Source organism: Salvelinus alpinus, chromosome 5, assembly GCF_045679555.1.
Source record: "Salvelinus alpinus chromosome 5, SLU_Salpinus.1, whole genome shotgun sequence".
Taxonomy (NCBI): domain Eukaryota; kingdom Metazoa; phylum Chordata; class Actinopteri; order Salmoniformes; family Salmonidae; genus Salvelinus; species Salvelinus alpinus.
The window spans coordinates 24,006,119-24,028,461 of record NC_092090.1 but is presented as its reverse complement, the minus strand read 5'-3'; the positions used below and the strand labels follow the sequence as shown (position 1 = coordinate 24,028,461).

Genomic DNA, 22,343 nt, shown 5'->3' with positions numbered 1-22,343 from the left:
GTTGTACTCAGTCAGTTGTACTCAGTCAGTTGTACTCAGTCAGTCACTCAGTCAGTTGTAGTCGGTCACTCAGTCAGTTGTAGTCGGTCACTCAGTCAGTTGTAGTCGGTCACTCAGTCAGTTGTAGTCGGTCACTCAGTCAGTTGTAGTCGGTCACTCAGTCAGTTGTAGTCGGTCACTCAGTCAGTTGTAGTCGGTCACTCAGTCAGTTGTAGTCGGTCACTCAGTCAGTTGTAGTCGGTCACTCAGTCAGTTGTAGTCGGTCACTCAGTCAGTTGTAGTCGGTCACTCAGTCAGTTGTAGTCGGTCACTCAGTCAGTTGTAGTCGGTCACTCAGTCAGTTGTAGTCGGTCACTCAGTCAGTTGTAGTCGGTCACTCAGTCAGTTGTAGTCGGTCACTCAGTCAGTTGTAGTCGGTGGTACAATCAGACAGTGGTACAGTCAGTCAGTCAGTGGTACAGTCAGTCAGTCAGTGGTACAGTCAGTCAGTCAGTGGTACAGTCAGTCAGTGGTAGTCAGTCACTTGTAGTGAATCACTTGTCAGTCAGTCAGTGGTACAGTCAGTCAGTGGTAGTCAGTCACTTGTAGTGAATCACTTGTCAGTCAGTGGTACAGTCAGTCAGTAGTGATTTCAGAACCTGAAGGGGTGTGAGACATCATACAGTTATGGGACAGTTCTCACCAGTAGTAGTGCAGCTCTGGGGTCTTCGTGGATGAGGATGTCTTCTGCTGACACGCCGCTCCTCTCTCTCTTACTCAGAGCTGCAGACACACAACAACCAAAGACCCTTTCAGTTAGCACACATAGTATACATGTCGTGACCTCTGGCAGGTCTTCTCAGGGTTCTGCAGTGTATTCATGTGTCTAGAAGCACAGGTCTATCTTCCTGGACTTACAGGAGTCTGGATGGAGGAAGGAGGGACTCCGGTCAAACTCAGTGAAGCCAGCATACGAGTTGACCATCCTCATATTACCTTGGCCTTCAGGATGACCCTGTAGACAGAGAGAAAGACACACTGGCATCAGTATCTAGGAGCAACTTCCTTCTACTGGGCTCAGCTGATGAGATCAGTTTTCCTGTTTTTCATATAGTGAGGCTAAGGTTAGGATTTGTGAGGACAATGTGTTGGACAGGAAGCCATTAAGGAATTCTGGTTTGTTCTGTGGAAGTGTCTCTGTGATGTTTCATGTAAATAAACTGCTCCGCCCTGGGAGCAATATCCAACTAGAACTAACAGGTTCTGTTTTTTAAATGGTCATAACATTGACTGACAGTCTACCAACAACCACTTCCCAACCGGGAACTAAGAGCAAGTAAATAACTGCCTCAATACCTAGGAGGAACACACACATAATCCCACATACTCTCTCACCTGTTCCCTGTGCTGCGTGGCTGGGCTGAGCTGTCTGGAGGAGGCGGCTGTGGAGGAGATGTCTCTGGGGAAGGAGCGCTGCAGGTCCAGGTGCAGGTTGTCTTTATGACCTGGAGGACCGGAACACTGTTAGACAGATACAGAGACAGCATCACACCAAGGGTGGCCAACACTTGTCCTGGAAGGCTGCAGAGCTGCAGGCTTTTTTGTTGGGGTTCATTTCAATTCCAATTTGATAACTTCCTGAATTCAAATGGAATTGACCCAAACCCTGATCCAGGTCAGGGGTTGGCCAAACCTGGTTCTGTCCCTTAGAGAGAACATCTTAGACCTCTGGGACAGTCACTGAAAGACAGACGGTGCCTCAACCTTTCCATGTGACAAACCCTTCAACCAATACAGACAATTTCAGGAAAGGTTCCAAATCTCAACCAATCAATCAATCCATGGTGATACAGTCACAACTCTGTCACCTTCAACCAGAGGCCAACACCCCAACACAACACAACAATGACATTAGACAAGACAAAAGGTTGACATAATAATTGACAGGTAGAGAAAGAGAGACAAATCTGAAATTGAGACAACAGCGACGAGTAAATTACAAATCTGATCCTAGCACCCTACAGCCCAGGCACCTCTTCCTAGGCTATGTTCCAAATCACACCCTGCTCCCTATGTAGTGCACTACTGCGTTCATAACCAAGTAGAAAGGTGGTAATTACCAGTTGGAGGCGTTCACATATTAATAAATGTATTTGTATGAATAATTCATAATTGTTATATTTGTTACATTTTAATAGTTGACATGAGAGGTCAGCATGTGAGAGAAGTCGGAGCTCAGGGATGATAGACAAGGTTCCCATTAGTAATTATGAGCAGGAGGGGCGTTCAACTGGATCTTTACCAATGACTGTATATGAATGAACAAAGCCATCTATGATGACGTCACATCAGTCATTCCTATGTGAAGACTAAATGGTGCATTTGAAGCAGAGGAAGTCGGTTTTAGCTTGCTAAGATGCCGTCTACATTGGGGGATTCTCAAGACATAACATGCACAGTTTGAGCCACTCCAGGAAGTGATGTTGCCGGCTGCGACCAGGGGAGAACGACTGCCCCCTCTGAATAGCTCAAGTTGAAGGTTGTCCAGGGTACTGCAGGAAGCAAATAAATTATCCTTAACTTATTCTGTGTGCAATTCCAATAATTGTTTCTATTACACCAGATGTATGTCCTTGAATCAAATATTTAAAAACGTATTCTGTGTGGGATTTTAAAACAATAAATCGGTTCAAGGACATGCATCTGTCTAATAGAAGCAATTATTCGTACTATGATTATTTTGGATTAAAAATATTATCACGAATATTGACCACAAAGATTGATATTTTCCCATTGACTATAATGGGGGATCCTGCAGTATCCTGATCAGCCTTAAACTGCATGGCTTCAATGAAAGGGGGCAATCGTTCAGCAATCTCCCCTGATTTTTCCCAGTGTATGTGGTAAATAGGCCTACCACCTTTCCACTTGGTTATGAACGCAGCCTTCTTCCCTGTTGCTGACTAAAAGCCAATTTATGCTTGATCCGAAAATGTGGTCGGTCGCGCCGTATGGATGGTGTGACGCAATTGCAGAGCCTCCGGGGGGCACACAGAGGCCAAATTGAGTTCCGTACCGCATCGCCGTGCGCTTCTCAAATTTTGTAAATTCCGTATAGCTCCGCATTGACTTGATTGGTTGATGGTAGGTGAGGGCGTGAAGTCCTGTATAAACAAACTCACTTCCTTTACAACAGCTCTGCGCTTCTCGACGAAGCGCAAGAAGTATGAATTCCCTGAATTCTGCATAGGCCGTATTACCATAAATGCTACATGGCCAATGCAGACGTAGGATTGACCATGCAGCGCCTTTGAAGGTCCCCCTTAGCCAAATCAGAGGGTACGTAGGGAAAGTGAAGGGAACAAATTACAAAAGTTGGAGGGCGGGAGTTAGTTCCGAGGTGATTTTGATTCCCAATTTAAGGCGGACCGCTGTAACCGTTTAGCTGTAATGTAAATAGATGTTGTATATGTAGCATACTAGGATGTGAACTGTATAAGTAGCTAAGAAGAGTTGATGACTGAGTGACGAGACCAGAGCCCTATACTACAAAGAGAAGTTAGCGAGGTAAGTGTGGTCAACTCGGAGTTACATTTTGGATAACCGGTCATACAAGTGGCTCACCTTTTAGCCAGGTAGATTTATATGGCAACGAATCCTTCAGAACTAACCTGATCAGGGGCAGGCTAACTCAGGGCTAACTCCATTTATCCTGAATGAAGCGTCTGAGCCGTGAGTTGTGAACTAATGAAATTAGATTCCCTCCCTCTCGCCAAGACTACATTGTCATCCCCTTCATTTGAGGACGACTGATTAACTATTTTATAACATTGTATTTTTTTCTAGAGTAATATTAAAAATACCTATCACATTACACATTTAGTAATCACAGCATGCATTTGAAAGTTGACGCACAGTGAAACGTTTATGATTTTCTAAAATTATTTTATTGATAGGTAGGGAAAAAGGGGCTTGTGCATGGATAAGCATTCCAAAGCACAAAGACGGCATTATCGAAACTTAAAGAAAAACGGCACTTCTAATAGCCTATGTCACAGCATAGCCTGCTGAATTTGCTAAATAACTTTTCTTTCATGTTGATTTCAGCCCAAAACATAAAAATGCGAACATTGTCTCAATTAAGAGTTCGGTGTTCGACTAGCCATGTGCAACATGCACGTACAGTTAGTTAACTGAAGTGACGTGGGCAATGAAACTACGAATAGCTTCTCTTCCATTGGAAATGAATGGCTAAGTGGGCGGGGAACTGTTGGGCGATGCGAGCATGGGCGAGGGACGTGAACAGGGTGGGACCAAAGATGAGGAAACTGGAACTTTATGCAAATACTTTGCGATATCGCGGTGTGCTTGACCAATTTAAAGCTCAGCATAGCTTCCACTCCCTACTGGATTGGCTGTTGATACCTAGCACTACCTAGGTTGCTAGCACCCACACGCGGGCAAAGCTAGCATGGCGAGGCGGTATACAAGTGTAGTTAAAAAACATACTGACAGTGCATTTCTACATAACAAGATGGGGGCAATGAAACAACCAATATTTAACTTTCTAGCACCCACATAAGGGGGAAGTTTGAGTGGCTATCCAAATTATTGTGTTATGTGGAAATGCCCTCTGAGCCTGCTTGCATTAGCTGCATGATCAAAATCCACCTTAGTATGGATGAAGCCTGGGCTGGAATGTAGCCAGCTTCAGCTTTATAAAAATCTGAGTAGATCTAGTTTTAAATCATAGTATACCTCTCAGATAGCGACTCTAAATACTGGCAATTCTACAGTTTCCTTTGGGTCACGTCTGAAGGTACGATGCAACGCTAGCTAATATTAGCCGCTAGGTAGCCAACACCAGCTAACTAGCTAGCTAGCATAGCAAGCCATCTCCATAAGAGGCAAATACATGTATATTATATGTACGCTACCATGTGACAAAATAGTTTATATCGAGCTCAGATAGCAACCCTAGACACCAGGAAATTCTAGGGTTTCCTCTGAGTCTTGTGAAGAAACATCATCCTGCTAACAGCAACACTAGCCCTCTGTTTCCCACTACCGCACTGGCTAAGGACCACCATCGCCTGCATTGGAACTCCCGCATCCAGAAAATACAAACGCATTTCTGTGCGCAAATGTGCGAGGGCCGCTCTTCCTCATCTAGTCTCTGTTGAGGTACAAAGCACAGGCCTGCAATGTAGTAAGACTATATAAAGTTTCAGAGCTCTGAATATATACAGCGCCTCGCAAAATTATTCATCTCCCTTGGCGTTTTTCCTATTTTGATGCATTACAAGCTGTATTTTAAATGGATTTTTATTTGGATTTCATGTAATGGACATACACAAAATAGTCCAAATTGGTGAAGTTAAATTTTAAAAATTACTTGTTTCCAAAAATAAAATAAAAATTAAAAACAGAAAATATGCATGCATATGTATTCACCCCCTTTGCTATGAAGCCCCTAAATAAAGATCTGGTGCAACCAATTACCTTCACAAGTCAAATAACTAGTTAAATAAAGTCCACCTGTGTGCAATCTAAGTGTCACATGATCTCAGTATACATACACCTGTTCTGAAAGGCCCCAGAGTCTGCAACACCACTAAGCAAGGGGCACCACCAAGCAAGAGGCACCATGCAGAACAAGGAGCTCTCCAAACAGGTCAGGGACAAAGTTGTGGAGAAGTACAGATCAGGGTTGGGTTATAAAAAAATATCAGAAACTTTGAACATCCCACGGAGCACCATCAAAACCATTATTAAAAAATGGAAATAATATGGCACCAGAACAAACTTGCCAAGAGAGGGCCACCCACCAAAACTCAGACCAGGCAAGGAGGGCATTAATTAGAGAGGCGACAAAGAGACCAAAGATAACCCTGAAGGAGCTGCAAAGCTCCACAGCGGAGATTGGAGTATCTGTCCATAGGACCACTTTAAGCCGTACACGCCACAGAGCTGGGCTTTACGGAAGAGTGTCCAGAAAAAAGCTATTGCTTAAAGAAAAAAATAAGCAAACACGTTTGGTGTTTGCCAAAAGGCATGTGGGAGACTCCCCAAACATATGAAAGAAGGTACTCTGGTCAGATGAGACTAAAATTGAGCTTTTTGGCCATCACTGTCTGGCGCAAACCCAACACCTTTCATCACCCCGAGAACACCATCCCCACAGTAGTGAAGCATGGTGGTGGTACCATCATGCTGTGGGGATATTTTTCCATCGGCAGGGACTAGGAAACTGGTCAGAATTGAAGGAATGATGGATGGAGCTAAATACAGGGAAATTCTTGAGGGAAACCGGTTTCAGTCTTCCAGAGATTTGAGACTGGGACGGAGGTTCGCCTTCCAGCAGGACAATGACCCTAAGCCTACTTCTAAAGCAACACTCGAGTGGTTTAAGGGGAAACATCTTAATGTCTTGGAATGGCCTAGTCAAAGCCCAGACCTCAATCCAATTGAGAATCTGTTGTATGACTTAAAGATTGCTGTACACCAGCGGAACCCATCCAACTTGAAGGAGCTGGAGCAGTTTTGCCTTGAAGAATGGGCAAAAATCCCAGTGGCTAAATGTGCCAAGCTTATAGAGACATACCCCAAGAGACTTGCAGCTGTAATTGCTGCAAAAGGTGGCTCTACAAAGTATTGACTTTGGGGGGGTGAATAGTTGTGCACGCTCAAGTTCAGTTTTTTTGTCTTATTTCTTGTTTGTTTCTCAATAAAAAATATTTTGCATCTTCAAAGTGGTAGGCATGTTGTGTAAATCAAATCCCAGACAGACTAAATAACTTCTTTGCTCGCTTTGAGGACAATGCAGTGCCACTGACACGGCCCGCTACCAAAACCTGCGGACTCTCCTTCACTGCAGCCGACGTGAGTAAAACATTTAAACGTGTTAACTCTCGCAAGGCTGCAGGCCCAGACGGCATCCCCAGCCGCGTCCTCAGAGCATGCGCAGACCAGCTGGCTGGTGTGTTTACGGACATATTCAATCAATCCTTATCCCAGTCTGCTGTTCCCACATGCTTCAAGAAGGCCACCATTGTTCCTGTTCCCAAGAAAGCTAAGGTAACTGAGCTAAACGACTACCGCCCCGTAGCACTCACTTCTGTCATCATGAAGTGCTTTGAGAGACTAGTCAAGGACCATATCACCTCCACCCTACCTGACACCCTAGACCCACTCCAATTTGCTTACCGCCCCAATAGGTCCACAGACAACGCAATCGCAACCACACTGCACACTGCCCTAACCCATCTGGACAAGAGGAATACCTATGTGAGAATGCTGTTCATCGACTACAGCTCAGCATTTAACATCATAGTACCCTCCAAACTCGTCATCAAGCTCGAGACCCTGGGTCTCGACCCCGCCCTGTGCAACTGGGTACTGGACTTCCTGACGTGCCACCCCCAGGTGGTGAGGGTAGGTAACAACATCTCCACCCTGCTGATCCTCAACACTGGGGCCCCACAAGGGTGCGTTCTGAGCCCTCTCCTGTACTCCCTGGCCATGCACGCCTCCAACTCAATCAAGTTTGCGGACGACACTACAGTGGTAGGCTTGATTACCAACAACGACAAGACGGCCTACAGGGAGGAGGTGAGGGCCCTCGGAGTGTGGTGTCAGGAAAATAACCTCACACTCGACGTCAACAAAACAAAGGAGATGATTGTGGACTTCAGGAAACAGCAGAGGGAGCACCCCCCTATCCACATCGACGGGACAGTAGTGGAGAGGGTAGTAAGTTTTAAGTTCCTCGGCGTACACATCACGGACAAACTGAATTGGTCCACCCACACAGACAGCGTTGTGAAGAAGGCGCAGCAGCGCCTCTTCAACCTCAGGAGGCTGAAGAAATTCGGCTTGTCACCAAAAGCACTCACAAACTTCTACAGAAGCACAATCGAGAGCATCTTGTCGGGCTGTATCACCGCCTGGTACGGCAACTGCTCCACCCACAACCATAAGGCTCTCCAGAGGGTAGTGAGGTCTGCAGAACGCATCACTGGGGGCAAACTACCTGCCCTCCAGGACACCTACACCACCCGATGTCACAGGAAGGCCATAAAGATCATCAAGGACAACAACCACCCGAGCCACTGCCTGTTCACCCCGCTATCATCCAGAAGGCGAGGTCAGTACAGGTGCATCAAAGCAGGGACCGAGAGACTGAAAAACAGCTTCTATCTCAAGGCCATCAGACTGTTAAACAGCCACCACTAACATCGAGTGGCTGCTGCCAACATACTGACTCAACTCCAGCTCACTTTAATAATGGTCCCGTGTGGCTCAGTTGGTAGAGCATGGCGCTTGCAACGCCAGGGTTGTGGGTTCATTCCCCACGGGGGGACCAGGATGAATATGTATGAACTTTCCAATTTGTAAGTCGCTCTGGATAAGAGCGTCTGCTAAATGACTTAAATGTAAATGTAAATGTAATGGAAATTGATCAAATTGTATCACTAGCCACTTTAAACAATGCCACTTAATATAATGTATATGTATATACTGTACTCTATCATCTACTGCATCTTGCAATCTTTATGTAATACATGTATCACTAGCCACTTTAAACTATGCACTTTTATGTTTACATACCCTACATTACTCATCTCATATGTATATACTGTACTTGATACCATCTACTGCATCTTGCCTATGCCGTTCTGTACCATCACTCATTCATATATCTTTATGTACATATTCTTTATCCCTTTACACTTGTGTGTATAAGGTAGTAGTTGTGGAATTGTTAGGTTAGATTACTCGTTGGTTATTACTGCATTGTCGGAACTAGAAGCACAAGCATTTCGCTACACTCGCATTAACATCTGCTAACCATGTGTATGTGACAAATAAAATAAAATATTTGATTTGATATGATACAAATCCCCCAAAAATCTATTTTAATTCCAGGTTGTAAGGCAACAAAATAGGAAAAATGCCAAGGGGGTGAATACTTTCGCAAGCCACTGTAAGGGTACCCCAGGTTTTTCTTTAAAGTTTGCAACCGTTTATTGACTGTTTTCAAATCTGTATATTTTACTGGTGAATGACAATGAGTTGTTGCTATGAGTTTATGAAGTCTATTGATTGAACATGATGGCATACTGATTGGTTTATTTTGAAGTCTTGATTGAGCATGGTGCCATATTTTGAGAACACACCTGTGGTTATTTCATTTTAGTTAGACCCCATACCACCCCGTTAGACCACTAACAACCATACTTCACCCTGGTTAGGAAAAGGTGTGTTACAGGTGAAAGGTAGAGTGTGATCTGAGATTTTCCCACTGCCAACTTAAACTCAGACAGACTCAAACCTCTGTGTCTGGTAGTTTCCCTGCTGTCACTTCTCAGGGGGGCTTCAGTCCTTCTTTCCCCCTGCTGAGGGGACCCTGGCTGGGCCATGTGGCTTGAGGACCCCACCTCACTGGTCCTACGGCCGCGGGGTCTCCTGGGCACCACTGCAGGGGCCAGGGTGCAGCCAGGGAGAGGGCTATTCCTGTGAGCGTCAGCATGCGGCGAGGGGGTGGCCTGACGGGCGGTCTCAGGAGCCAACGGAAGCTCAGCATTTCTGCCCTGCCCATCCATCAGAACTCCTTCGGGTCTTCCCTCATCATCGGAAAATGCCTCATTCACATATCCCTCTGCCCTCCCCTCCCTCTTATACCTCCCTTTCGCCCTCTCCCCTCCATCACCCCTCCCCTCCTTCTCACCAATTGCCCCCCGTTTCTCAGTGGAAGCAGGCAAGAAAACGGGGCGAGCAATGTCAGAAGTCTTGGACACAACAACAACAGTGGGGTACACACAGCTAGTGTCCTCGTCTTTCTCCTCACAGTTATACTTACCAACAAACGCACCAAACTCTACAGCAAAGGCAGAGGTGGAAGCAGAGATTCTGTCTTTGTCTGTCCCAGCCAGGCTGAGGTCTGGGTGGCTGGAGACAGAGGGCTGGGAGGGGGTAGAGCTGACGTAGAAAGCAGCCCTAGCAGAGGGCACACTGGGCAGGCTGGAGGGGCAGTCGGAGATGCCCACCTGCACTGGACGGGTCAGCTGCCACTGGGTGAAGGAGTGGCCGCGTAGCCGCAGCTCTGGAGGACTGACAGTAGGGGGCGCCGGAGCTGGGCAGAGGGAGAAGGCACTGTGACTGGCACTGCCACCCGTGGAGGATCCAGCCTCTATAGCAGCAGTAGCTTGGTGCCCCAGGCCAGCCCAGTCTCCTCTCCGCTCTGGGGGACTGAGCGTCAGTGGTGGGTTTGGATCCACCCCACTCCCAAACAGAGAATCAGCCATGTTGCCCCCCACCACCACCCCGGACACCTGAGGGAAGGAGGAACCGAAGTAGGCGCCCACGCTGCGTTTGACCCCCTTGGATTGAGGGGTAGGGTCCTGAGGGGTGGGGGCCAGGCCGGGGGCAAAGTTTTTGGACAGACTGAGCTCCCTGGTGATCTGGTTGTGGACCTTGCTGGCTTCAGAGGCCCTCTGAGCGGTCAGGGTCTTCAGGGTGTCCACGGTCAGAGCTGACAGGTCCTGAAGGTGGCCGATCTGAGAGTCCAGCGTGTGGAGGGAACGCTTGATGAAGTTCACTCTATTACCGACCTCCTTCAGCTGGATACACATGGTCTCAACCCTGAGGAGAGAAAGGAGAAACACATCCTATGTTGCCACAGAGTTCAATATTCACTATTCAATTAACCTCCTAATCCTTTTATGTTATATATACACTATAACTGTTAATGTCAACGCAAGGGCCAAATAAGAACTGCGGTGAATGGTAACTATGGTAACAGTTACCTGTCTGAGGTGAGGCGGATGCGCTCTTCGCTCCCTGAGTGGAACTGGTCGTTTTTCTCATGGAAGTACGTCTCCACACACTGCTCCTCAAAGTCATGGAGCTTCTTCTGATCCTCCTCCGTTAGAAACAACTCTGGAGGGAGGGAAGGAAAGATGGGAAGGGAGAGGATGAAGAGCTTTCTATTTTCAACAAGGCATTTCACCTCTTTTACAGATCAACGTAACTACTAGTACACATTTTCAAATAACTTATTGTAGCTGCATATATTTTTGCTGATAAACTAGAGATCCCTGAGACACCTATACATTTTATAGTCTGTTCATACACTACTGGTGTCCCCCAGAGCTCAGTACTAGGGCCTCTCTTGTTCTCTCTGATCACCAAGTGGTTCTGTCATATCCGCATTTTAGAGCGATAAATGGTAGTTCCCGTACTTGGTCCGTAAGAGTGACTGTCCTTCTTCCTCTTGTGACAGATGCAGGAGAAGAAAGAGACTAGGTGGGAGAGGAGGATGAGGGGAGGAGGGAGGACTGGCTTCTCATGGTAGGCCATGACGAAATGATACCTCTGGTACTTCCATACCAGATTACTGATTGACATCACTTGGAGGTACACATTACTGAGGAGAAGAGAGAGATGGCAAAAATAGATATACACAGTGATGTAGAAAATTGGGGAAAAATATGATAATAATGTTATTAATGAATAATGAGAATAGTATTGGTCACAGAACAGCGCTCTGTGGAACACCGTTGTGTGTGTAGTCTTACTTGAAGAAGGCGATGAGAAGGTTAACTATCAATATGTATTGGACAAAGAGGTAGACTGCTTGTAGGAAAGGAGTGATCCACACTGAAGTGGAGCACAGGGATTTCACATTCGTATCAGTATTATTGGCACACACTGTGGAGAGAGGGGACTGGGTCAGAGACACACACACGGTGCTTCACACATCCCAACACAAAAAACACTCAAACTTATAAACAACACACAGTGACAGGTGTAGATCTCACACACACACACACACACACACACACACAAACACACACAAACACACACCTCTAAGCTCCATGGACTGGTTTTGCACAGCCAGATTAAGCTTTCTACTGTCTTTGATGTCTCTACAGATTTTTTTGTCTAGGAGTAAACATAATTTGGGTCAGTAAAACCAGCGACTACCATCTAATTTGTGGAATAACATTTCATTATACTGCACAGTATCTACTGCTACTGTATACATTCTGCTCCATATATCAACAGGTAGTCTCTTCCCACAGCCGCTGTATCTCCCACACAACTGTGGTGGAGCTGCCTGAGTCTGATGAGCGAGACAGGTAGCGGCGATTATTATATATTACACAATGTATCTTCCGTAAATATCATAACACACTATCTCAAATGTGCTCTATGCAGCAATTATGTCAATAGGAGACTAAGTGAAAAGTCGCCTTAACTGGAAGTTAGGATTTACCCCCATGTGTACAACGTTTACTAAATGTTACAGGATCTGAGGCATTTGACGCTGGTTCCTACTTCACAGTAGGACCGATTCAAAATACGTTTTTTGTTGTTGCAGAAATGGCTTCTTGAACATGTGAACTTCATGTGCCTTAATTACACACTTGTATGGGATTGGTAAATATGAATAAAAATGTAAAATGTGCCTAGTTTAGCCAAGGAGAAAGCACTGAGCTATACTGGGAGAATACTTACTCAAACTAGTGTAGGATACGCCATTTTAAAGCTCTGAGCCTGTACTTTAAGCAAATCACTTACATTTGACACGCCTCAAGATAAATCTGTACACAATAATCTGAACTAAAGCCCTGATTGGTTAAAAGCTGCTGTTCTCTACCATTGCTGGCTATACCTCCCCTAACAGGGGCCGACTGGCTGTGTCCACAATCAACTCCTAGCCCCTGCCTCCTAAGGACTTAATTACTTATGAAAGAACTAGATAGGCATAGTGAAACATATGCCTATCCAACCAAGGGTCTAATGGTCTCATTCTGTACTCTAAATAAAAAATCATTTAAACACAGCGACTGTGTGAGGTGACTGTGGTGCGAGGGGGTGTGGTGCAGGACGCGTTGATTAGACCAAACGTGGGTTTTTGATTGATTTCCAGTGCTAATCAGCTTCTCATGCCGTGGTGAGAATCCTTAAGAAAACTCTTACCATCGTAGTCGTTTATACCAGGCTCGTCTTCCTTACCGTCGATTTCATACGCATACACTTCCCCGTACATCATCCAGTATGGCTGGAACACCACGTCTTTGAGCAGCGTCCAACTGGGCTCCTCATTTGGGTACAGGATGGCTTTCCGCGGCACGCCATAACTCAACAACACCACCGCCATGATCACCACAATATAAAACATATTGGCCACCTAGAGGAATAATATATACACACACACACACATTACAGGATGGCTTTCTGGGGCATGCCATAACACCAGCGCCACCTAGAGGAATATATACATTATCACAACAATATAAAACAGCTATCTGTATGAATAGAGACATTACCACCACTATATTAAGGGCATGTGCATGCAGTTAACCAGGTCTAAGTTCTGAAAATAAACGTCCAAGTTCCCAGGAAATACTGAGAGAATTTCCGGACTCACAGCTACAGCGCCTCAGAATGAAAAGAACTGGTGCTGGATCCCCGTAGTCTATCAAAACATGTTGTTGATAGTAGACATTACTGACACTATGTAAAACATGTTGATATATTGAGGTAACTGCCAAATGAAAAGGAAACACTTGGGTAAATGAGGGAAACAAAGTGCTCCCACACAGGTGTGGTTCCTGAGGTAATTAAACTATTAACATCCAAATAAAAATGCCCAGTTGCCAATTAGGGGTCTCAAAGGAGCATAGGAGGGTTTAAACGGTGCGCGTCTCAGTCACCAGATCTCAAGCTAATTGAACATTAATGTGAGATTCTGGAACGGCGCCTGAGACAACATTTTCCACCACCATCAACAAAACACCATTCTAGCTCCAACAGGGCAGTCAAATCTAGCAATACATTAACAATACACACATAATACCAAAAAATTTAAAATAAATAAAATATCATTAGGAGCCATATCGGAGTCTGGAAAATAAACAACTCCTCCCACTTCCCTCCTACCCTGGAGGGGAACCTGCTACCTATTGGTCACCACACACCTCATTCAATGTAATCAACCAGATCATGTCCACCTGAAAGAGGCGGGGATACCCCTTTAAAAACACCCCCACCTGCAATCATTAGCCTCTTTCAAACCAAACCAGCATGGAACCCTAGAGATGTGCTATTGACTGAAAACCATCCAATCTACCTTCACACATTACCTAAATAAGTTGGTCAAAGGCTACCTTCCTCTCACCTTGTGTTCTTAAGGGCGCTCCACAGTGATTTCTCAGTCTACGCAAACCAACCTCCGTCGGAAGGCCTTTTACAGACACACCCATTGAGTTGTCTCCCGCACCTCACTTAGTTTCTTTGAGCTATTTTTCAGTGTATGAGGACAGTATATGAATAGAAAATGTGTATAGCTGTAGTTACTGTATATAGGATGAGCCATGACTAGAATACAGTATATACATATAAATTGGGTATTGTTCAACCGTGTCAAATATATACTACATGAGAGATTATTTCAGAGAAAATACTGTTCCTTGAGGTTTGTCAGAGTTTAGAGTGATGAAAAGCAGCAAACTGTTCTCTTATGTCTCTTCATTGAGCAGAGCAGCCCAGTGGAGCCGTTGCTATGGATACTTAGAGTACATGCAGAGTGAGATTCGCGCAGGGAGTGAGTGACAGACAGAGACGAGCAGCTAAGGGATTTACTAAACGGAGGAAGTTATTTCTGGTTTCGGGCAGAAATAATTTAATTAATTTGGCAGAAGCCAATCGGGCCTGGGTAGGGTAAGGCCTGAACGTCGCGAGCATGGGTAGGGCTTGGACTTCAGATTAATGCCTGTGCAGGGCTCTAAAAAGTGGGTAAAAACAGTATGTAAACATTGTTAAAGTGACTAGTGTTCTATGTTGGTGTTTTCTTTATTTTGGCAGTTACCTGTACATTGTCAGCTCTATACATAATATAAATGTCATCGTAATAGACAATTGAATTGACAACTCAATTGTAATAGACATTGACATTATCACTATATAAAATAAGTTGATGTACATTATCACTGATATATAAAACATTTAGATATATATTGAAATGTCAGCATTGAACCGCCAGCCACCCTAGTCGACTGTTCTCTCTGCTACCTCATGGCAAGCGGTACCGGAGCGCCATGTTTAGGTCCAAAAGGCTTCTTAACAGCTTCTACCTCCAAGCCATAAGACCCCTGAACAGCTAATCAAAGAGCTACCCAGACGCCTATTTTACGCTGCTGCTACTCTCTGTTTATAATCTATGCATAGGCACTTCAACTCTACCTACATGCACATAAACTCAGCAAAAAAAGAAATGGCCCTTTTTCAGGACCCTGTCTTTCAAAGATAATTCGTAAAAATCCAAATAACTTCACTGTAAAGGTTTAAACACTGTTTCCCATGCTTGTTCAGTGAACCATAAACAATTAATGAACATGCACCTGTGGAACGGTCGTTAAGACACTAACAGCTTACAGACGGTAGGCAATTAAGGTCACAGTTATTAAAACTTAGGACACTAAAAGAGGCCTTTCTACTGACTGAAAAACACAAAAAGAAAGATGCCCAGGGTCCCTGCTCACCTGGGTGAACGTGCCTTAGGCATGCTGCAAGGAGGCATGAGGACTACAGATGTGGCCAGGGCAAATAAAATGCAATGTCCGTACTGTGAGACGCCTAAGACAGCGCTACAGGGAGACAGGACGGACAGCTGATCATCCTCACAGTGACAGACCACATGTAACAACACCTGCACAGGATCAGTACATCCGAACATCACACCTGCGGGACGGGTACAGGATGGCAACAACTGCCCGCGTTACACCAGGAACGCACAATCCCTCCATCGGTGCTCAGACTGTCCGCAATAGGCTGAGAGAGGCTGGACTGAGAGCTTGTAGACCTGTTATATGGCAGGTCCTCACCAGACTTCACCGGCAACAGCGTCGCCTACAGGCACAAACCCACCGTCGCTGGACCAGACAGGACTGGCAAAAAGTGCTCTTTACTGACGAGTTTTGTCTCACCAGGGGTGATGGTCGGATTCGCGTTTATCGTCGAAGTAATGAGCGTTACACCGAGGCCTGTACTCTGGAGCGGGAGCGATTTGGAGGTGGAGGTTCCATCATGGTCTGGGGCCGGTGTGTCACAGCATCATCGGACTGAGCTTGTTGTCATTGCAGGCAATCTCAATGCTGTGCGTTACAGGGAAGACATCCTCCTCCCTCATGTGGTACCCTTCCTGCAGGCTCATCCTGACATGACCCTCCAGCATGACAATACCACCAGCCATACTGCTCGTTCTGTGTGTGATTTCCTGCAGGACAGGAATGTCAGTGTTCTGCCATGGCCAGCGAAGATCCCGGATCTCAATCCCATTGAGCACGTCTGGGACCTGTTGGATCGGAGGGTGAGGGCCATTCCCCCCAGAAATGTCCGGGAACTTGCAGGTGCCTTGGTGGAAGAGTGGGGTAATATCTCACAGCAAGAACTGGCAAATCTGGTGCAGTCCATGAGGAAGAGATGCACTGCAGTACTTAATGCAGCTGGTGGCCACACCAGATACTGACTGTTACTTTTGATTTTGACCCCCCTTTGTTCAGGGACACATTATTCCATTTCTGTTAGTCACATGTCTGTGGAACTTGTTCAGTTTATGTCTCAGTTGTTGAATCTTGTTATGTTTACACATGTTAAGTTTGCTGAAAATAAAAGCAGTTTTTTTTGTTTTACCTCAATTAACCGGTGCCCCCGCACATTGACTCTACCGGTACCCCCTGTATATAGCCTCGCTATTGTTATTTTACTGCTGCTGTTTAATTATTTGTTACTTTATTTTTCTACTTATCCATTTTTACATTTTTGTTCTTAACTTCTTAAAACCTGTTGAGGATGGGGGCGCTGTTGTGGCTATTTATGCTAATCGTGTAATTTTTTGAAACGGCTTCCCACAAAGTTCTTGATCGTACAATATGCATATTATTATTATTATTGGATAGAAAACAGTCTATAGTTTCTATAGGAGTTGAAATTTTGTCTCTAAGTGGAACAGAGCCCATTCTACAGCAATTTCCCTGACATGGAGTCTTATTTCAGAAATTTTGGCCACTGTTCTGGAGTCAGTTAAAAGGGCACTGTTATTGCTATGACTATACGGACACTGCTTACGTCTTCCCCTGGATGTCTTTACGTGATGACGATTTGAATGGGGTCGATTGCGCGTTCACAGGCACTATAAATTAAAAAACCCTGAGGCTAGTCACTCTTTTGGAGCTGCGTCATGCGCCTAGAGGACACCGACCCGCACCTGTTCCAAGCATTAGTGGAGGGAGTAATATTACTCTGGTCATGTTTCTACTCGTTATGGGAGTTAAAAACATCATAAGGTAGTTAATTTAAAGCGTTTTATAGCAATTTATATCCGTTTAGTGCGATTTTGGGACATTTATTTCTGAAACGCTGTGAATTGCTGGGCACGCTTCCAGTTCATCCCGAACGCAGTTGGCATTTCCACATGGCAAGAGGACAGCTTTCCACCAAAAGACGATTGGACCCAAGAAAGGATCCTTTGCCCAAGATACTGATGGAAGAACAGCTCAAAGTAGGACATTTTTATTATGATAAATCGTGTTTCTGTCGAAAAATGTTAGTGGCTTAGGACGCCATGTTTTTTGACGTAGCTTCGCTTGGCGCAAGCTGTATTGAAAAGTAAGGATAATTTAAAAAATGTAATTCCGCGATTGTATTAAGAATTAAATTGTCTATCAATCCCTGTCCACCCTATATTTTTTAGTCACGTTTATGAGTATTTATGTATAAGAGTAGATCACTGTCTAAGTGGCGCACAGACTTTTTCTGACCAGCTGAGCTACATTTCACATTGTCTAACCATGATTTTGGTGGCTAAATATAAACATTTTCGATCAAACTCTATATGGATTGTGTAATATGATGTTACAGGAGTGTCATCTGAAGAATTCTGAGAAGGTTAGTGAAAAAATTAATATATTTTGGCGATGTTTACTTTTATCGCTCACTTTGGCTAGAATCAATGCTGGGCTGCTATGTGCTATGTGCTATGCTAATATAACGATTTATTGTGTTTTCGCTGTAAGACACTTAGAAAATCTGAAATATTGTCTGTATTCACAGGATCTGTGTCTTTCGATTCGTGTATGCTGTGTATTTTTACGAAATGTTTGATGATTAGTAAGTAGGTAAACACGTTGCTCTAAGTAGTTTTTCTATTCCATTTGTGACGGTGGGTGCAATTGTAACCTATGCCATCTACCTGAAATATGCACTTTTTTCTAACAAAACCTATCCCATACCATAAATATGTTATCAGACTGTCATCTGATGAGTTTTTTTATTGGTTAGGGGCTATAAATATCTTAGTTTAGCCGAATTGGTGATAGCTACTGGTGTTGGTGGACAAATAAAAGATGGTGGATTATGCTAATGTGTTTTTAGGTAATAGATGTACATCTTTACATATTGTGTCTTCCCTGTAAAACATTTTAAAAATCGGACATGTTGACTGGATTCACAAGATCTGTGTCTTTCATTAGCTGTATTGGACTTTAATGTGTGAAAGTTAAATATTTTAAAAAAATATTGTTTTTGAATTTCGCGGCACTGGTTTTTCAGTGGGGGTGGGGGGGGAGTGCCGCTAGCGGCACTCTCATCCTAGACAGGTTAAAGCATTGTTGATTAACTTCTTATGGCTGGGGGCAGTATTGAGTAGCTTGGATGAATAAGGTGCCCAGAGGTGCCCAGAGTAAACTGCCTGCTACTCAGTCCCAGTTGCTAATATATGCATATTATTAGTATATTTGGATAGAAAACACTCTGAAGTTTCTAAAACTGTTTGAATGATGTCTGAGTATAACAGAACTCATATGGCAGGCAAAAACCTGAGAAAAAATCCAACCAGGAAGTGGGAAATCTGAGGATGGTCGTTTTTCAACTCATTCCCTATTGAAGATAGTGGGATATTGTTCATGTTGCACTTCCTAAGGCTTCCATTAGATGTCAACAGTCTTTAGAACCTTGTTTGATGCTTCTACTGTGAAGGGGGGCCGAATGAGAGGGGAATGAGTCAGAGGTCTGCCAGAGAGCCACGAGCTGGCCACGCTCGTTCACGTGAGAGCGAGCTCTGTTCCATTGCAATTCTAAAGACAAAAGGAATTCTCCGGTTGGAACATTATTGAAGATTTATGTTAAAAACATCCTAAAGATTGATTCTATACTTCATTTGACATGTTTCTATGGACTGTAACAGAACTTTTTGACTTTGTCTGCTCCTAGTGAACGCGCTTCGTGAGTTTGGATTTGTTTACCAAACGCGCTAACAAACGGAGCTATTTGGACATGAATGATGGACATTATCGAACAAAACAAACATTTTCGTGGAACTGGGATTCCTGGGAGTGCATTCTGATGAAGATCATCAAAGGTAAGTGAATATTTATAATGTTATTTCTGACTTCTGTTGACTGCACAATATGGCGGATATCTTTTTGGCTTGTTTGGGCTCTGAGCGCCGTACTCAGATTATTGCATGGTTTGCTTTTTCCGTAAAGCTTTTTTGAAATCTGACACAGCGGTTGCATTAAGGAGAAGTGTATCTAAAGTTCCATGTATAACACTTGTATTTTCATCAACATTTATGATGAGTATTTCTGTAAAATCACCGGATGTTTTTGGAACTACTGAACATAACGCGCCAATGTATACTGAGATTTCTTGATATAAATATGAACTTTATCGAACAAAACATACATGTATTGTGTAACATGTAGTCCTATGAGTGTTATCTGATGAAGATCATCAAAAGGTTAGTGATACATTTTATCTCTATTTCTGCTTTTTGTGACTCCTCTGGCTGTAAAAATGGCTGTGAGTTGGCTCTGACCTAACATAATTGTTTGTGGTGCTTTCGCCGAAAAGCCTATTTGAAATCGGACACTGTGGTGGGATTAACAAGAAGTGTATCTTTAAAATGGTGTGAAATACTTGTATGTTAGAGGGATTTTAATTATGAGATTTCTGTTGTTTGAATTTGGCGCCCTGCACTTTCACTGGCTGTTGTCATATCGATCCCGTTAGCGGGATCTCAGCCCTAAGAAGTTTTAAGGGCTCGTAAGTAAGCAACTTCACTGTAAGGTCTACACCAGTTGTATTCGGCGCATGTGACAAATACAATTTGATACAGTTGAAAAACGATTTTGGATTAGTAAAGCATTAGGGGAAAAAATAACTCACCATTTTACCGATCATCATCACATACGGTCCTGCTTGCTGGTTGACTGCCAGAATATCTAGGAGTCTCACGTACCAGAAGATGATATTCAAGCAATACACAGTCCGGCCTGGGACAAGCACATCCTCTCCTCCGATCCTCAATCCAAAGCCCACAAAGAAGGTGACAATAGCCAGGAAGTCTGAGAGGTTAAAATAGTCACTGAACCAGACTTTAACCTTCTGGCTAATCTTCCCAGCTTCAGACATAAACATCTACAAAGAAACAGAACAGACAATAGGACATGAGTGCATCCAGTGAACTGAGAGCTCAAATCAAATCAACAATGGAAACAAAGTGATAGAAATGGAGAGATATTCTATCAACATGAATTTGTTGTCAGTACTTCTCTGTTTAAACTGTCAACTAGAAGAGTAAGGAGCTTGTTTAAAGCAAATTGAACTAAACAAAATTGTATTGAATCCTCTGAGAGACAAAGATAGCTGGGTAAGTGTCTTGTCCTTCTCATACAAATGAAGTCATAGGGTCCATTCCAAATGGCAAAAGCAGTGCACTATATAGCAAATACAATGCCAATTGGAACATAACCATATTGATGCAGGGAGCAGCATTAGCGTACCTCTCGTATCTTCTCGATGGCGGAGGTGAATATGTAGAGGATGACCACCCACTCTTGAGGAGACGGAAACTCGGGCATCCGGACCAGAACGACAAACGAGTACAGCATCAGAAAGCCCAGGTACGCCAGCTATCCAGGGGAAAACACACACACACACACACACACACACACACACACACACACACACCTTTACACAGGCTATTATACAGACCCACAACACACACCTTTACATACCATACACAGGCTATTATACAGACCGACAACACACACCTTTACATACCATACAAAGGCTATTATACAGACCCACAAACGTACACCAGCTAGCCAGGAGACACACAACACACACATAAACCTTAAATTATGGTTATCACGATACCAGTACCGCGATACTAGGAAGTAAGGAAGGAAAGGAAAAATGAAGCAGACTTAACTACTTGAGGAAAACAGTCCTAATGTTGGAAAAAAACGACCTTATGTTGTCACTGAGTCACATTTGTTTATTTTGCAATCTATAGTACACACTGTTGTACAACAGCACCACAGAGTGAAGTCTGCTTTGTGTTTGTTTTGGTATTGTAGTATTGTGATACTGGTATTGTAGTATCAGTATCGATACTGGTAACACACACGCACTCTAATACAGAAAGAACCAGGTAAGCGTAAAGCTGATTGAAAATGCTTCTTTATTGTTACTAAACCCTTGTCCAAGACAATGCACAGGGCCCATATTTAAAAAGTGTCCCCCCATCCATATAATCTTATTTAAAATCTATATCAACCCTTCTCAAACCTTTTCTCAGAGACCCCCAGATATTCCATGTATTTGAACTATTCCAGAACTAGCACACCCGAATCAACTAGTTAACTTATCATCAAGCCCTCGACCAGGTAAAACCAGTGTGCTAGTTTAGGGCCGTCAGAGGAGAGGTTTGAAAAAGTCTGATCTGTAGGGGTCATGACCTAAAAGGCTAAACTGATCCTATATCAGCAGTCCTACTTTGTTCCTGCTTTGTGACATACCCCCAGGTCTTTTTAAAGGTGAACACTGTGAGCCTGACTAGTGAAGCATGAAGTGAAGGAAACTACAGCATTCAACAACACCTCTCAGCCATTATACAGACCCACCCTAGACATCAGTCATTCTAACTATGGCCCGGAGGTTAGGTAGGGTGTGTGTGGCTGTTGGAGGGCCGTGACTAAACTGAGACTGATCAGTGTGGGGATCAGTGCTGACTGAGGCAGGCAGGGTTATTATGTGGAAGCAGAGATCATGTGACAGACATGCAGTGAGAGCTGGATCATTGTGTGGCAGGCAGCATAATTATGTTGATGTTGATTGTGGGGTAGATAAGCATTGATCTGGGTACAGCAGCTATAGTTATGTTAAGGACTGTTCTACTGATGCTATCAGAACATGCAAATGAAGCCAGGGCACCTGGAAAACCACCTGAGGGTACGTGTGTGTGTGTGTGTGTGTGTGTGTGTGTGTGTGTGTGTGTGTGTGAAGTATGC

At 44.1% G+C, this 22,343-nt stretch overlaps 1 protein-coding gene across 4 annotated transcripts in view; it reads right to left on the bottom strand.

The window, feature by feature from the left end:
- The window catches only part of trpm7 (transient receptor potential cation channel, subfamily M, member 7), a 94,901-nt gene that overhangs the window by 29,124 nt on the left and 43,434 nt on the right, over nucleotides 1-22,343 (bottom strand). For all 4 annotated transcript variants that reach the window (XM_071401052.1, XM_071401053.1, XM_071401054.1 and 1 more), the window contains exons 20-29: nucleotides 20,832-20,960; nucleotides 20,215-20,466; nucleotides 13,003-13,177; nucleotides 11,559-11,691; nucleotides 11,223-11,407; nucleotides 10,788-10,920; nucleotides 9,842-10,623; nucleotides 1,375-1,484; nucleotides 898-994; nucleotides 683-762 (exon numbers count right to left, since the gene is read on the bottom strand). In XM_071401052.1, coding sequence (XP_071257153.1) covers nucleotides 683-762; nucleotides 898-994; nucleotides 1,375-1,484; nucleotides 9,842-10,623; nucleotides 10,788-10,920; nucleotides 11,223-11,407; nucleotides 11,559-11,691; nucleotides 13,003-13,177; nucleotides 20,215-20,466; nucleotides 20,832-20,960 — 2,076 coding nt within the window. The remainder of the gene's footprint in view (nucleotides 1-682; nucleotides 763-897; nucleotides 995-1,374; nucleotides 1,485-9,841; nucleotides 10,624-10,787; nucleotides 10,921-11,222; nucleotides 11,408-11,558; nucleotides 11,692-13,002; nucleotides 13,178-20,214; nucleotides 20,467-20,831; nucleotides 20,961-22,343) is intronic.